Source organism: Sabethes cyaneus, chromosome 2, assembly GCF_943734655.1.
Source record: "Sabethes cyaneus chromosome 2, idSabCyanKW18_F2, whole genome shotgun sequence".
NCBI classification, from domain to species: domain Eukaryota; kingdom Metazoa; phylum Arthropoda; class Insecta; order Diptera; family Culicidae; genus Sabethes; species Sabethes cyaneus.
Genome location: NC_071354.1, coordinates 90207193 through 90225401, shown reverse-complemented (window position 1 = coordinate 90225401; position 18209 = coordinate 90207193). Strand labels below are relative to the sequence as shown.

Here is an 18209-nt window from a genome sequence, read left to right as displayed (position 1 = left end):
AAGCTTCCTTTCTTTAAAGAAATTCTAATTTTATACGGGAAACATATCTGTAATCTGCACAAAATTTATTACATTATTCTTGAACTCGTCTATCTGCCGTTGAAAGTAACTTTAAATGCACTACATCGGCAGCTTTCGCTCCATAGCTGAGCATACAGATTCATCTGACTTAACCTCTCGTACCGCACAGTAATTATACGGAACGATCGAAATATGACGATGGTTTTATGGAAACGGCATGGGGCTTCTTCCATCGCATATATGATTCCGACTTCGCACTGGCTCTTGTCAGTGATAATCCCACCGAATCTCACCGCACAGCTGGTGCTGCCAAACTATGCCTGTGTATTTTAAACTTTTAACGCCACAAACTTCTACCATTCATTATCTGCTCCAGCAGAAAGCGGTGACATTTTTCGTTAGCATCAGTAGCATATTGTGGTGGAACGGCAATGCTCCGACAAAAGCAATGAATGAATGTGTAACATTTTTCGGTTTAACATTTCGTAAAAGAGCAGACATGTTGAAAAAAATACGAAAGTGGAGAGGGAAATTTTTCCACATTGTCAACAATTGCATACACATTTGGAATGGTTTTTGTCTATTTTCAGGCATTAAATTCGCTTACGTAGACATGGTTTGCAAAAAAAATCACGAGACTACTTTATCGAAGTCTTGCAGTCACGAAATGGTGACTCAAATATTTATTTATTAAGTGGGCACGCCGCGATTAAACTTCGTGCTAAGTGATAACAATAAAATCAACTTCCCCTCCACTTCAAAACAAAAAATCTGCTATCAATGTTGAATCGAATAAAATTTGACAGAAAATCGATTCTTTGTGGAAAATAACGCAACATGATACATATATTAGAATGTAAATTTAATACTAAAACCAGAAGTCACCTAATCAAAGTGAAATTAATATTCCGTTTCCTAATCGTAATCGTGCCGCTTGGTATCAAAAGCTGACTTTGACTTTTCAGCTACAGGCTTATCATTTGCATTGGCCAAACCGATTATGGAAGAAAAAATATTATGATTTGAATGTACAACTAATTTGTACCGTCGGGCCGGTGCTGTCAAACAACGGAAACGTAATTTCCAATGTCTATGTTTATTGAATCTTAAATGGACACGGGTCGATTAAGGTCCCATTATCACTCGAGACAGCATCGCACTTAGCCGCGTTATAAGACGCGAGCGGAGAACTGCCTACGCATCCTATTATGGTACCACTTTAAAAGAAATTATCTCCATGTTTATTGCATCCACCCAAAACAAAACCAACGCCTGGTCAGGGCACGACCACGGACGAGCAAAGTCATCTCCAGTCGGGCCCAGTTTATATTTTATTGAGCTGCCACTCAACTGAACCCGTGTAAAAGGTTCAATAAAACTCATCGACTTTATCGTTGATATAGTAATAACAATAATAAAAAGAAATCAAAACCTGCCCAGCCCCTCGAAAAAAGTGTTGAAAAGTAGCCGAATTATGAAGGAAAAAGATGAAAACAATAATCAAATCAAATAATAGAGTAATAAAAATGTGGTAGCATGCGAAATCACAGCGGTATCAGCGCTCGTAAAATAATCGTAAAAATATAAAACAAGACGACAGCAAGCAGCCGGCCGGCTGCCGGCACCTGCAGTTACGGACGGCTCGAGTTTTGGCCGGCCTAGTAGTGGCAGGAGATGGAAAGCCACTCACGATACCGCTAGAGAGATATTCTTTCGGTGTGAGCAATTATTAACAGCCCTTCGCACCATAGCGTCCTGCTCAGTGCTCCAACCGGGCGGGGCCCATGGGATGCTATCTTTATCGTCAGCCCCCAATGAAAACAAACACACGCCCCAATCGTGTTGGCGAACACGCAAACTTCCCGCCCGTACACCCCCTTCCCCCCCTCCCAGCTCACTGCATACCGCATCGACAGATGTCGGCTGGCTCTCTACGTCGCGTCGGCCAGTGGAAAACGGAGCTGCGTTTCTACGACGATTATTAGAATTTTATTGCATCAGTTTCGAGACTGTGTTTATCACTAATAATCGGTTTCCGAAAAGCCTGTATTCATGATCATAAAACCGATGCTTATTTGTCTGTCAATATTAGCTTACATTGGCGCAATAAGTAATCTAGAAAAGCTCCAAACGAAATGTTTATCCTTTGCCTTTATCTGCTATCCTACACCAGGTCAGCCAGTGCAGCGGTGCGATAATGTTTCAAATGATAATAGACACACACTAGCGTAAGTAACTCAATATGAATTACCATAGGAAGAAATAATTTTGCTGGATTCTCCGGAGATAGCATATCCTAAAATTACCGTTCAACTTTTTTCCCAGCCAATAAACTATTCTATTGCGAAAGACTTCGATGAGAACTGTATTAATTAAGGTACTTCCGTCCGTAGTCCATCCGCATTTCGCGTACCCACCTGAGCACGTCTCGTATCCTTCTGGTCGCAACATTGTGCCATAACTATTTGTTTTATTAAGCATAATAAAACGTATAAAATCTGTTCCATATGTGTTTCGAATCCGCGGTTTAGTGTCTTTTTTCCCTCCTATCTCCGTCAGCCCGCTGCGAGACTTGATTCACCGTTAAGGTTGGCCGCATAAAAGATGCGGTCTGTTTCCATTTTTCTCTGAAAGCAGTGTTGGTAGGTAGGTATATGGGTGTATGGTAATACCATCAGCGTTATTATGTGCTATGATATTGGAATGGCATTTTCCCTTATCCCAAATCCAGCTAGCCAATTGGCAGAGGCGACGGGAAGATATGCGAACCAAAATCAAGTGAAAGCAACAAGTGTTGATGGACCGAAAGAATTGATATTTAAACATAGTCATAACAATATCCGTTAACGAGCGTGAGCACGTATTCACTTCGATTCTCCCACGTTTCCTCTGTATTGTAGTTCTGTCGCTGAGGAATACCCAGGAAGAGGAACCACCAGATCCGCAGCTGATGCGTCTGGACAACATGCTGATCGCTGAAGGAGTTGCTGGTCCGGAGAAAGGCGGTGGTGCAGGTGCGGCGGCCGCAGCTTCGGGTGCGGCCAACGGTAAGTTGGCTAAAAGCACGTTATTTATTTAACCATATTTTCCCTTCTGTAAATCCCGCAGATTTCCTTTCGCAATCGGACCTAACCGGGGGTCAGGACAACGCCATCGAACACTCAGACTACCGAGCCAAGCTGGCCCAAATCCGTCAGATCTACCACCAAGAGCTGGAAAAGTACGAACAAGCCTGCAGCGAGTTCACCACACACGTTATGAATCTGCTGCGCGAGCAAAGTCGCACCAGGTGGGTGTCAATGATACCGTTTCAAATGAGACATTATACAATTGAATGAGATACGAATGTTGTGTTTCTCTCCGACAGACCTATCACACCGAAGGAGATTGAACGAATGGTACAAATTATTCACCGGAAATTCAGCTCCATTCAGATGCAGCTCAAGCAGTCCACTTGCGAAGCCGTCATGATACTACGGTAAGTATGATATGTTTACTCGACTTTCCTATATTGTGCCAAAAGCTCCGTTCTCCGGGCAAACTGTAGTTTTGGAGCCGTTTCTCTAAATGGCCGTTCATTGACCATATTAATCTGTTATGCAAAATGCAATACAATACAATACAATTACCTTACATCAGTGATTAACGACGGCATATGACTGGCCGTGAGCTATTCTGTCATAACTTAGGCACAAAATAAAAAAATATCCAAAATTTTTTGTTCTGTGATAGTTGGTTCAAGAAGTTCGAAATGTTTTTTTCGGTCGTAAAAACATCCACTATGCAAGTATACAAAATTTAATGGAATTCCGCAAACCTTCGACTCAAAGCTTAGATAATTTTTCTAACAATGCCCAACTCTATCTAGGTATATGCAACCTCTTAACAAATTCAACTCAGAACTTCACTTTTAAACATTTCGGTCAACACACTCTGAAGGCATATCTTCATCAACATTTGGAAAATTTTCCTTGTAGAGCCAGATTGCTCAAGGCAAAATTTAAATAAATTGAAATAAATTCAATGCTGAAGCAAATTTTAAATCAAATCAAGGTTATTTGAATATTTGACAAAAGTGGCATTGATTAGTCAGTAGCGATAACGAAACCACCCGGCAACGTCAGGTACAAATCTTTACGCAACGACTGAAATGGGATCTACATAATTCATTTATAAAGTCTGAATTGCCAAATCAGACTTCATGATTTTTATTTCCATTCCCAGCGAATAGCTTCAGATCATCAGCGTACACTAACTTGCAGCGAAATTCCAGCAATAAATAAGATAAAGAACAACAAAAGAGCAAATGTGCTACGTTGCATGACGTCCTGTCAAGGGTCTGTTTTTTTTTAGAGCCGGAATAAGTCTCTTATAGAGTATATATAAAACAAATACCAGTCCGGTAATTCTTTTTTTGTGTTTATTAGTATGAATTTATGAAACAAAATCCGTACATTTTTCATTAACGGATCTGCTTCTTCTTCTCCTCAATTGACCTAACCTTATTTTAAGTAATTCATATCCTACTTATGCGGCAAACACTACGCGTATATGTTAATTCCTACCTTTCCTCATTCTAAAAGAAATCGGGTAGACCACAAGGCAGCAATATGGACCCAATACTCTTCACACTGTAGTTTAATGATGTAGTATTGTTACTAAGGTCGCTCTGTTATCATTTCTAAAGCAACTCGGCAAGCCGCTTTTATTTGTTGCTATCTTCATTGTTAAGAAATGTAATTCATAGTTTGGTGGCAGTTTACATCACTCACAGTCACAATTATATCGGATAATTTAGATGCCGTAGAAAGGTTTAAGGTACCCAGGGGCATGTGGAAATACGGGGTAAGTGAGAACGGAGCCCATAAATCGCTTCAACCTGAACTTTTCTAGAAATGAAAGATGCAGCTCCAATGCATAGGGTAGTGTCGTGACGGTCGGGCCACTGTTATGGTCGGGCCACCACGATTTTTTCAGTCTTAGTAACTCGAGATATCTATGTACATATCTATATACTTCTAGCTGTGACCGCTAACTTTTCACAATATTGTGAGTTTCAATCGTGTATTCAAAACACGCGTACTGAATTTAGTGATTGAATCGTACAAAAAAAGTTTTTCAGGCGCAGTGACCTTTTCTTCAAGAAATGATTCATGAAATGCAATTATCGAGATGAATATTGAAAACATATTAAGTGTGTCGTGCTCTATACGAAGACTATATAAAAGTCCCGTTTCAGTAAGATGTTTGGGTAGGGTAAGGCAAAATACGACAAAAGCGCTTTTTGTAAAGGTAGGGCCACTTGTTTAGTCATGGTTGGGCCACCATAATTTTTAGCGCGAAAGCCAATATTCGCTAGAAAACATCAGTCACTTGTTACGAGATGTAATAAAGCAAAATTACTAGGTGAAAAACCTATATTGTTGTCGTTTTTTTTCATTGTAATAGTTCACTTCGGAAAAGGCGGTATATAATAATATTGATTTTACAAAATCGCTAAAATTTAGCAAAAATGTAATTAAAAATAGAGTATTTGTACTTATATGAGCCGTTGTTCACGAAATTCATTGTTTTCATGTCTCTACATAGAATTTCAATACGTATATCTTGGTTTTTCACCGGTGGCCTAACCTGTACAACATGGCCCAACTATGACAACATTTTTTGTCTTCACGGAAATGCCTATAACTTTATTATTTTTCAAGCAATCAGTTCAAGATTTTCCAGAAATGTACCTTATTCTTAAACCTTTCCATCGATGTGTATAGATTACCGAAATTCTTTTTGAAACGGAAGTTATGGGCGAATGCCAAAACGTGGCCCAACCACGACGACATTCCCCTACATTAAAATTATAGTTTAATTATAATTGGCTTTCCAAACACCACAATTGAACTTTTAATTTGGGTGACGTTTTCAATTTGCGTTGTAAGTTGGACGCACCTTTCTATAAACGATATTTTGGTCCCAGGCGTTCGTAAAAGTACATGTTTTTTGACAGTAAACATTATTAGTGTATTAATAAATTACACATGAAAACTGCACTCAAAATAATCTGCACATAACTAAGGGGCAGTGGTTGGAGAATTCGCGAAAAAGTGATCATTTGAATCGATGAACATCCCTCATGAACATACACTATTCGCCTGCCTCGCCGATAATGTACGCATCAGCTTTGAATTTTATCACGAACAGAACCTCAATGTGAACATCAGAATTCGTTCAAAAATTGAATATTGAACATTGAGTGTGTTCGATTTATCGGATATAGAATGCCCGGGGACGCCGGAAAGTATTTAAAATAATATTACCAAGAAAAGGGAATAGTTTAAAGTAGTGTTAGTGGCTTTACAAGCAGCAGAAAGCAGTAACTCGCACTTTTGCGTTGCTCACGATATTCGTATATTCAGCGATGCTATGAAGCGTGAGTGTATGTTGCTCATTGTTATAGGCGAATTGAACCACTCGCGTAGTTGTTTTATCATGATAAAAACCGTTTGCCGATGATCGGCGTATCTATTCATTTTGCGAGTTTTCCAACCTCTGCTAAGGGGCCATCCATATACCACGTAGACAGCTTAGAGGGGGTGAGGGAAATAAAAATGTCCACGCTTGTCCACGGAAGGGGATGAGGGGGTATGGAAAATGTCCACGTGGACAAGTTTGTTTTCCTACAAAAAATAGAAATTAAAAACATTGACCATTGATCAGTGATTGTTTTTGAGCTTAAATAAAATTTCATCTTCTGAGACATATGTTGACCTAAACACATGAACCGAGCATTACTAGAGCACATATCTGGCATAAATCTAGTTGAAAAGATTAAGCCTGCCTTAGTACACGTAGATGTTGACTGCCTAGCCTGGATGAATCCACGAACATTGCACCGCTTGCACCAAATGTGGATTGCATTTGGTCTCAAAATCAAATGCAGCTCACCACAAAAAGGCATCCATGGCAACGTATTTCTAAAAGGATTCGCCATTAGAAAATTTTACGAATCACATCGTGTCGGAAAGATCTTGTGTTGTGTTGAAGTAGACGGCTAAGCCAGAGGTGCTCTGGTTAGACAAAGATGGAAAATTGACGGAAAAACCATGGAAAAACTCAAATTTCCGCAACGACTAAAAATAGAATAAAATAGGCCTTTAGACTGAAGCTTCCCTTCTCGTAAGCTTTTTCAATAAATATTGAATAAATAAAGTTGAAAACAAAATTATCAAAATGTAAAAATGTCCACATGGTCAAACAGGGGAGGGGGGTGGAGGTTGAGCAAATGTCCACACTTGTCCACGGAGGGGGACGGGGGGATTGAAAATTGGTATTTTTCTGTCCACGTGGTATCTGGATGGCCCCTAATGGGAAATTTCGTTAAGAAAATCCATAGGATTATCATGTGCCACATATAAACACAATCCGCCCAGAAGTACCTACACATAGAAATTATATGTGTATGAATAGTATGTACAAATTTTAATGATAACTGTTAAAACACATAAATGATAACTGTTTGACACATAAGGTTTATTCACTGGGCACATTGCAAAAATATATGTGCGGGACACATGGAAACTATACGAAAAGTTTTCTCGGTGTAGTTGTATAATTTGACAAACGGCATTAAATATATGGGTTGAAATGAAGGCGGCACTTCAGAGCACCCGGGGCAAATAAATTGTTTTAGAATAAAACTTCCCATCTTAATACATTTTTTAGAAGTACTACCGAACATTTTTAGTCCAATTACATAAGATTTATATCGGTAAAATCTTTGAAATAAAACTGAAAAAGACTAAACCAAGAAGATACAAAAAACTCTATTAGCATGCCTTATAAGGGCTTGTGAGTTTGGTTACATTCTGGCGACACATGAACGATGTTAGGTAATTGAATCTGGGAAAGCAAAGTTGATATAATTAAGCTAATTTGCATCTAGAAGTGAAACAATTAAGCGTTATGGTTGTTATAGCGTAATTATTTCTTTTGGTAGTTTCACTAGTTGCTCTATTGTATTGAACATGATAGAACAAACAGACCATAATCGTATTTTCGAATCATAATTTAATTCATATAATTTTTTTGTATGTAGATCAATTTTGATGATTTTAATCGGTTGTCAGACGCATGTCGGTCGAATAGGGTCGGCGAACAATATTATAAATATTTTTGAGACGAGCAGACGAGAGCTTGGATGGACATTTGGGCGTATTTTGCGCCAATATGGATAAGGAGGAGTCCTGTGTGCTCGGTCATTTTTGGTTTTCCAGATAAAACTCAATAAATACCGATTTTATTGCATCTATTTTCTCTTTAATGTGAAGAAAAACAACATTATAAACGAAAAATAAAATTCATGTATAAATTTGTTCATATCGAAAACTGTCCCTTACGCTTGGACACGACAATATGATCTATTAAAACCTACATCAATGGAACAAAAAGATCAAAGAATACTTAAAAACTCCAGCACAGATTTTATGAGTCCAGTCTTGCAAGTTTGCTGTATAACAGCTGAATAAAGTTCTATTAAATGCTACTGGTAACGCGGAATGCATTGTCATGCAAAGCATTGTCGAACACACGTCGATCGGGATTCGGAATATGGTTTCTGAATAGAACGGGCCCAATTGGAATGTAGAATTAAGGCGAATTATACTCCGGTTATAATTGGCTTCAACCGATCCTTTTTCTACCGCAATTACACCGCCGCGCATTCTGGTTCACCCCGACCGTTTAGTGGTGGAACACGAACGCTATGCATAATACAACCAGCAATTCGCGCAGTCATATCTCTGATTGTACAGAAGAACGAATGCGATCTGATTTTATTTTTACACTAGCTGACCCGACAAACTTCGTATTGCCACAAATTAACCTGTGTTGTACATAAATCATGAATCTCGGATGATCTTTGTCACTATCTCGAGTTTTGCAAGCCCCCCAGTGGGCGGCGCTTCCGACGGCGGGTCACCGGCAACACTCGCGACCGGCTCGTCCTGAATGATCTAGTGTTACTATAGATAGTTTTTGTGGTCTTGTTATTGATTAATGTTTTATGGAAGAGTCTCGAATTTCTCGAGTTGGATTAGTTTTTGAGTTTCGCAAAAATTTCTGTTTTATTTGTATGAGAGTCCATATCTCCCTACCACAGGGGTGAGAGGTCGGTCTCTAACTATCATAAAATAAATTCAAGACTGAAAAATCTCCTACATGCTAAATTTGGTTCCATTTGCTTGATTAGTACTCAAATTATAAGGAAATTTGTATTTCATTTGTATGGGAGCCCACCCTCTTAAAAGGGAAAGGGGTCGTAATACACCACAGAAAAAAAATTCTGCCATCTAAAACTCTCACATGCCAAATTTGGTTCCATTTGCTTGATTAGTTCTAAAGTTATGAGCAAATTTGCATTTCGTTTGAATGGGAGCCCCCCCCCTCCTAAAAAGGTAAGAAGTCCTAATTCATAATGGGAAAAATGGTTGCCTCCAAAAACACCCACATGCCAAATATGGTTCCATTTGCTTGATTAGTTCTCGAATTATGAGGAAATTTGTATGGAAGCCCCCCCCTCTTAAAGGGGAGAGGAGTTACAATTCCCCTTATAAAGAGGGAGGGGTCTCAATTTACCATAGAATAAATTCTTGTCACCGAAAACACCCACATGCCAAATTTGGTTCTATTTGCTTGATTAGTTCTCGAGTTATGAGGAAATTTGTATTTCATTTGTATAGGAGCCCCCCCTCCTACAGTGGGGAGAGGTTCTTATTCATCATAGAAAAAATTCTTGCCTCCAAAAACACCTACATGCCAAATTTGGTTCCATTTGCTGGATTAGCTCTCGAGTTATAAGGAAATTTGTATTTCGTTTGTATAGGAGCCCCCCCACATAAAGTGGGGAGGGGTCCCAATTCATCATAGAAAAAAATTTTGTCTCCAAAAACACACACATGCCAAATTTGGTTCCATTTGCTTGATTAGTTCTCGAGTTATGAGGAAATTGGTATTTCATTTGTACAGGAGCCCCCCCTCTTAAAGTGAGGAGGGGTCCTAATTCAACATAGAAAATTTTCTTGCCCTCGAAAACTTTCACATGCCAAATTTGGTTCCATTTGCTTGATTAGTTCTCGAGTTATGAGGAAATTTGTATGGAAACCCCCCCTCTTAAAGGGGAGAGGAGTTATAATTCCCCTTATAAAGAGGGGAGGGGTCTCAAATTACCCTAGAATAAATTCTTGTCACCGAAAACACCCACATGCCAAATTTGGTTCTAATCAAGCAATAGTTCTCGAGTTATGCAGAAATTTGTGTTTCATTTGTATGGGAGCCCCCCCTCTTAGTGGGGGGAGGGGTCTCTAACCATCACTAAAACCTTTCCTGGCCCCAAAAACCTCTACATGCAAATTTTCACGCCGATTGGTTCAGTAGTTTTTGATTCTATAAGGAACACAGGACAGACAGACAGACAGACAGACAGACAGACAGACAGACAGAAATCCTTCTTTATAGGTATAGATTTGTATTTCATTGGTGTAGAAGCCCCCTCTGTTAAAGTGTGGAAGGGTCCTAATTCACCATAAAAAATGTTTTTGCCTCCAAAAACCTCCACATGCCAAATTTGGTTCTATTTGCTTGATTAGTTCTCGAGTTATGAGGAAATTTGTATTTCATTTGTATAGGAGCCCCCCCTACTAAAGTGAGGAGAGGTCCTAATTCATCATAGAAAAAAATCTTGCCTCCAAAAACACCTACATGCCAAAGTTTGTTCCATTTGCTTGATTAGTTCTCGAGTTATGAGGAAATTTATATTTAGCTTATATAGGAGCTTCCCCCTCCTAAAGTGGGGAGGTGTCCCAATTCATCATAAAAAATATTCTTGTCTTCGAAAACCTTCACATGCCAAATTTGGTTCCATTTGCTTGATTAGTTCTCGAGTTATGAGGAAATTTGTATTTCGCTCCCTCCTAAAGTAGGGAGGGGTCCCAATTCGTCATAGAAAAAATTTTGGTCTCCAAAAACACACACATGCCAAATTTGGTTCTCTTTGCTTGATTAGTTCTCGAGTTATGAGGAAATTTGTATTTCGTTTGTATAGGAGCCCCCCCTCCTAAAGTGGGGAGGGGTCCCAATTCGTCATAGAAAAAATTTTGGTCTCCAAAAACACACACATGCCAAATTTGGTTCCATTTGCTTGTTTAGTTCTCGAGTTATGAGGAAATTTGTATTTCATTTGTACAGGAGCCCCCCCTCTTAAAGTGGGGAGGGGCCTAATTCATCATAGAAAATATTCTTGCCTTCGAAAACCTTCACATGCCAAATTTGGTTCCATTTGCTTGATTAGTTCTCGAGTTATGAGGAAATTTGTATTTCGCTTGTATATGAGCCCCCCCTCCTAAAGTAGGGAGGGGTCCCAATTCATCATAGAAAATATTCTTGCCTTCGAAAACCTTCACATGCCAAATTTGGTTCCATTTGCTTGATTAGTTCTCGAGTTATGAGGAAATTTGTATTTCGCTTGTATAGGAGCCCCCCCTCCTAAAGTGGGGAGGGGTCCCAATTCATCATAGAAAAAATTTTGGTCTCCAAAAACACACACATGCCAAATTTGGTTCCATTTGCTTGATTAGTTCTCGAGTTATGAGGAAATTTGTATGGAAGCCCCCCCTCTTAAAGGGGAGAGGAGTTATAATTCCCCTTATAAAGAGGGGAGGGGTCTCAAATTACCCTAGAATAAATTCTTGTCACCGAAAACACCCACATGCCAAATTTGGTTCTATTTGCTTGATTAGTTCTCGAGTTATGCAGAAATTTGTGTTTCATTTGTATGGGAGCCCCCCCTCTTAGTGGGGGGAGGGGTCTCTAACCATCACTAAAACCTTCCCTGGCCCCAAAAACCTCTACATGCAAATTTTCACGCCGATTGGTTCAGTAGTTTTCGATTCTATAAGGAACAAAATACAGACAGACAGACAGACAGACAGACAGACAGACAGACAGACAGACAGACAGACAGACAGACAGACAGACAGACAGAAATCCTTCTTTATAGGTATAGAAGATTTTCGTTTCGATCAAGTTTGGAACAGTGGATGACTAACCACAGACTGGAAAAATCCCACTAACGAAAAGCAACTGCGCTATCGTACGATTCAATACTACAAAAAAAAACAACCACTACTACATGTGCATGGAAAAAGTCGGCCGAGAGACAAAAAGAGAAATAAAAAATGGCGTCAATATGAACGCAATGCGGGTGAAGAAGAAGAAAAAGAAAACAAAATTTTATTTTTTAGGCATCTATTTTTCTTCTTTTTCGTTTTTCTCAAGCTGTGTTTTGTTTACGAAACTGAAAAGTTATAAAAGTCTTTGCCAAGCTACTTCCAACAAAACAAAAAAAAGTTTGTTCCAATACGTTGTGTAGTTTCTGAGAAAAAGGTACATTAAGATTAAAAATCATGGTTTTCAGGAGCGGCATTTTATTCCGCCGAAATGTGTATGATCGTTTTTCGATCACTTCCCGTGGTCGGATCATTACAAATTTAGTATCAAAATAAGCGGAAAAGATTGCAGAATCAAAATCTGAAATAAAAAAATAATGATTTTTTCAAAATGTTTAGTCGTTCATGTCCCCTTAAGTTATATTTTAGGCGACTCAAATGCTTATTCATTGGCTTGCATTTGAATAGCATTGGTGATGCTTATTGGTTCCCTGGGATGCTTTCATAGTTACGTAAATGCCAAAACGAATCATCTTAGGTTGAACTCCTCAGAAACTTGCAAAACTCGAGATTGCGACAAAGATCATCCGAGACTCATGATGTTTAATTTGTGGCAATACGAAGTTTGTCGGGTCAGCTAGTACTATATATTTATATAGGGTGCTGGATGGGTTTGTCTACGGCGGGTCTTCGTCTACTTTCCAGACATATCGACAAGAAACCAGCATTATAACCAATTTCGATGAGAATTACAGTCAAACAGACCTGGTATTGATATTTATGGATTGTCTCTTCGCTATCGAGGAAATGATTATGTTAGAAAATTACTATTTTTCAATATTTGTTCAAAAAATAGAAGTCCTCTTGTTTTTTCTACCAGTTTTGAGTATGACGAAGAGATGCTTGACTATGACGAAGAATAACTACTTGAAATGTTGAGCTGCGATTCAAACTATTTCCACTCTTTTTATGGTAGTGAGGTAGCTCTTGGACACGGCTCATAAAATACGTGCAAAGATTTTTGTCGATAATTGCTGTCTGTCCATGATAAAACAAATAAATCTTGTTTATGACGAAGTGAATTTTCGAACTCCCGCTGGAGCATGAAAAATTGTTCCACTTAGAAATGTAAGTTCTGAAATATTTTTTCAAGCTGAATGGGTATACATGCACATGCAAGATGTGTCAGATTTATCTGGTGTAAAAAACTTGAGTATTTGTGGATTGATTCTTATAAAACTCGCAAAAAAAGTCTGGATCGTGTTTACGTATGACGAAGAGGGTTCGTAACCCTAGTAGAAAGGCAAAACAGTTAATTGACCGCTTTTGAAGCGCAAGTTGAATGTAGAAAGCGTACGCATTCACGCAGTCTCAGCCAACCTGTAACCCCATTTCTAGCCATGGTTCCCATTATAACTTGGTTCGATCCGCGTATCCCTCAGCTTGGATAAACAGAAACGTTAGTAAGTAGTAATTAGTGGTAATAACAGGAACGTTAGCAAACTTAGTAAGCGTTGCTGCAATGACCGTCCCTTACCTAATTTATCGCTTCACGTGTTGTTTCGCCCATGGTTCACCGTGAATCAAACTACCTTGTTATAAACAGAGACAACAAACACTGACCGTAATGCTGAATCACACTGTGTTTCGCTCAGGCATTAGAAAAAAGAAAAACAATTTGTGATTCAATAGCTTATTTACAAATGTGAATACAGCAATAAATCGTCCGATTACCTGATAAACATTATTTACAATTCGTTATTTTCTCGAAACTAATGTACAACAAATTGATGACTCCGCGCTGATAAACCTCATTAGTTTGTTGCATTATTAAAAGCATTCTGATCTCGCCAGATTATCATCTGTTACTAGTAATTACCGGCTCCTCGCCAATATAGAAATGGTACAAAATATAATCTCTGAACTTGAAGTTGTTAACAGCAGCATTATTAACCACCTACTTGCAGATCCCGCTTCCTGGACGCCCGGCGAAAGAGACGCAATTTCAGCAAACAGGCTTCTGAAATTCTAAACGAGTACTTCTACAGCCACCTTAGCAATCCGTACCCTTCGGAAGAAGCTAAGGAAGAGCTTGCCAGAAAATGTGGCATAACTGTGAGTATTTTTCGAGCGGCTTATCCACTCTGTAGACGTGCTAATCGATTTCGTCGACTATTTGCAGGTTTCCCAAGTATCGAATTGGTTCGGCAACAAGCGCATTCGCTACAAGAAAAACATCGGCAAAGCCCAGGAAGAAGCGAACCTGTATGCAGCGAAAAAGGCTGCCGGTGCGTCGCCCTATTCCATGGGTGGCCCACCTAGTGGTGCTGCCACCCCGATGATGTCCCCTGCCCCCGCCCAGGATTCGATGGGATATTCCCTCGGTTCCGGCGGATACGACCAGCAGCAGGCGTACGACGGTAGTATGGGATACGATCCGATGGGTGGCCATCAGGATTTAAGTCCTTGAGATGCGGAGTACTAAACTCCAGTGGACCCTAGGGAGTGCACGGTCGCTGCGGCACTCGGCATAACGTAGTAGGCAAGTGTAGGAAATCTGAAAAACAAAGTTAGAAATAATTTTATATTCTAATTTAATTGAGGAACAGAGACGAAGAAGCGCATAGGATCAGGATAGCACCGAGGAAAAGTATGTTCCGCTTAAGCACACTTAATTTCTCGTTCAGTACATCGTAGAATGATTTAGTTTTAAATCGAAGCATTATTTATAGTACTGCTAAATAAGTTTTAGTAGAACACATCAGTTACAAACGAGTGCAAACATCTCGCATAGAAATAGAATTAGTGTTTACAACTAAAACAATAAAAAATGTCACTTGTTTGATCTTTTACACGACGGTGCAAACAGACTCGGTAATGCTGTCCCTGGTTTGTCCGTTGATATGAACGTACAATTTTCCTTATAGCAAGCAAGTGATCTGCCTTAGTTTATTCGATCCTATACATTAGTAGAATTTTACGTAAATCATCGCTGCAATACGTTCTACATATTAGTTTTTTACGTTACGAGTGCATTTTCTTCTTTGCAAACATCCGCCCAGATGCCAAGAACAGCGATTTGTTTATTCAGTCGAAGTGTAAAATAATACTGGAACTAATTAATCCCGTCTGCTTTAAATGATATTTGGGTTTTTTCACAGATTTGTTACCTCAACTGGTTTATCCCTACGAGAGGGACAAGGCATTATACATTTTTACCATTTAAAAAACAACCTATGTGTTAACCAGATTCTCCTAATTGACCTACGTAGATCCACTAACACAGCTAAGAAAGTTAAGAACAAAGCAAAGGATACTTCAATTCTACCGATAGAAAATAATTTAAAGAAACAACAACTATTGTGTATACCATTAGGCATTAGGAATCAAGCGATACTATTACAATAGGCCATTAAATTACACAATTCAGGTCAGTTTCTGGCTGATGACTCCATGTAAACGACATCCACCACACTCATGGTTGCCATGGAGGTGGCAAACCAAGCTCATTCGCCGTAGGACACAATGAATGAGCAAGCCGCACTCAAATTATATACGTAAACTAAAATAACGCAAGTTAGTGAAAGCAGAAAGTTATGCGAGAAATTATTTCCCCTGTTCTAGCAATAATTGGAGGAAAACAAACAACAACGCTATTTTTAGAGTAGACGCGTTTGGAGCAGTTTAATTTCTTCCATATATAAAGCAAACAAGTAAAACGCTGTAAGCAAACACACGAACACATACATACACAAAAAAACGTACTCTCCAACTCACATTGAAGCAACACAAACACAAAGTATACAATTTTCAAGGTTTTAAAATTTTGGAAACCATTCAGAAAAAAAAGTTCGGAACCCAGATATACGATTCGCTATACCAAAATTTAGCTATACCCCCGCCAGAAAGGATTTGTACTTAAAATTTAAAGCAGAATTGACCTAGCAACCTTGTCATTTATTAATGGAAGCAAGAATATGGGTGCATGTGTGCGTTTTATTATGCAAAATATACCAGAGTAGCAGTGTTTATCCAACGGAATACGCTCATACACACACAAGCAGAGAACAAACAACAACAAAATGACAATATGTGCAAGCAAAGTATGAAAAAAAAGTAACGAAGCTGAAAAACGAAAACCTGGTAGCAAAGCCACCGACCTGGGCGCTATGGGAGCTACTCCGGTACACTCGGGTTGAGTCCCAGGTCACCGTGTGACACGTTTTAGAGAATGCGAGTTGATGAAACAAAAAATTAAGCGAACAAATCATTTGTATACGATATAATAATAAACTATTATAAATAATGAACAAAAAAGTTTGAAAATATACTATTTAAAAAAATATGACTTGTGGACAAACTAAAACTATTTTCCAATCATTTTAATAGAAAATTTATGTTTCGGACTAAATCAAGAGCAAAAAATACAAGTAATATCTAGTGGCTTTTATTGTTAAGAAACTAACGCGAAGAGGATGACGTTCTCCGATCCGGTTTTCAGTTCCGATTTGCTCGGATGGAATGAAGAAAGCTACAGAAGAACACTCCCTGGAATGAAGCACTCAGGTAAAAATCGAATTTCAGCCGGCAAATGACACATACGTACAACAACTACAACAGTTCATGTTTGTCATTGGTTTCGTTATCTAAAGCTTGTCATTAGCGATACCCATTCCCGATAAAAGCAATCTTCATTTGTAACAACTTTAATTTCTTCGGTTGTTCGGTTATCATTTGCAATGTTCTGTTCCTTTACAGTCCTTCATATCAGTAGTCCGTGAGACCCTAGAGCACACCGCACGCGAACTTTTCTCAACTATCACTGTATTCTTTAAATTGAACCCAAAACGCAATCAGCATTGTGTATGCATTTAATTGAATATAATTTTGTTTTTTTTTCAACACTGACGTCTAGATTTAACGAGGAAATAAACTATGAGGAAACCGTTCTTGAGAATAACTATGAACATGAAAAAACGAAAGTATGTATACGAAAACGATTTAAAAATCTATTAAATCTATTACATTTAAATTTTATGTGTACTTAATTATAATAACTGAGAAAAAGATACAAAAAATAACAAATGTGAGTGAAGAGGTCGAAGTGGAAGCAGTAAATTAACAATTAATCTTAGTAAAGATATGAAGTAATATAAAGAAAAATAAGATAAAAACCGTAATGAATAGGTGTTTATTTTGCATTGCAGATGACATTTCTTTGCTCATTAGGGTGATTCATTTAAGGATGGTATAAAATAGAAGTGCTTTTCTGCAATTTTTCTGCTTCTGCGCAGAATAGAGAAAAGCCGTAAAAGAAGAGACGTAATCCCTCTGCACCAAACACCTATACAGTAAAGATTTGTATAACGCGGCGTAAAGATTTGTATAACGTGGTGGGTGGTGCTGTAGGCCCATCGCGATATCTCAGCTGTCCATTAACCAATAAAGTTGATTTTTGGTACATTGTTAGCATGTGGTATAACCTAGCCATCTACCAAAAATCAATTTGACTGATTAATGGACAGCTGAGATAGCGCGATGGGCGAACAGCACCACCCACCGCGTTATACAAATCTTTCAGGTATCAGCATCTTTGGCTCGAGCAGCACGTTCCTCACAATCATGTGGAAGATTTGTGCCTTGTCCATTTTGCCCGTGTCATCATTTACCTGATGAGGACGGGAAGGACAACAGGAGGAATAGGAAGGGGTGGATGAGGAATTTGGACAAACACAAACATATATATACCGAGAGATTTTTTGTACCCCCGAGGGGATACTGCAATCCTTGGTAGTTAACTTATCAAAAGTACACCCCCTGGGGGTATACTCATGATAAATAAGAGCTTATAGCTCAATACCGCTTTCGGTAAGGAACATCAAAATGTCTCGTAATTTTAGTTTCCCAAAATCCGATTCATTTAAGACGTAGGATCCAAAGATCCTATGACGCAATTGTGCTACTGCAGGACAG

General features: G+C 38.8%; 1 protein-coding gene across 3 annotated transcripts in view; it reads left to right on the top strand.

Annotated features, from left to right (window-relative positions):
* LOC128738829 (homeobox protein extradenticle) overlaps positions 1-17405 on the top strand; it is a 69883-nt gene extending 52478 nt beyond the window's left edge. For 2 of the 3 annotated variants that reach the window (XM_053834246.1, XM_053834244.1), the window contains exons 3-7: positions 2922-3068; positions 3130-3310; positions 3389-3499; positions 14204-14351; positions 14419-17405. In XM_053834246.1, the coding sequence (XP_053690221.1) occupies positions 2922-3068; positions 3130-3310; positions 3389-3499; positions 14204-14351; positions 14419-14706 (875 nt within the window). In that variant the 3' untranslated portion in view covers positions 14707-17405. The remainder of the gene's footprint in view (positions 1-2921; positions 3069-3129; positions 3311-3388; positions 3500-14203; positions 14352-14418) is intronic. The other variant, XM_053834245.1, reaches the window with a different exon arrangement.
* Positions 17406-18209: the final 804 nt, after the last annotated feature.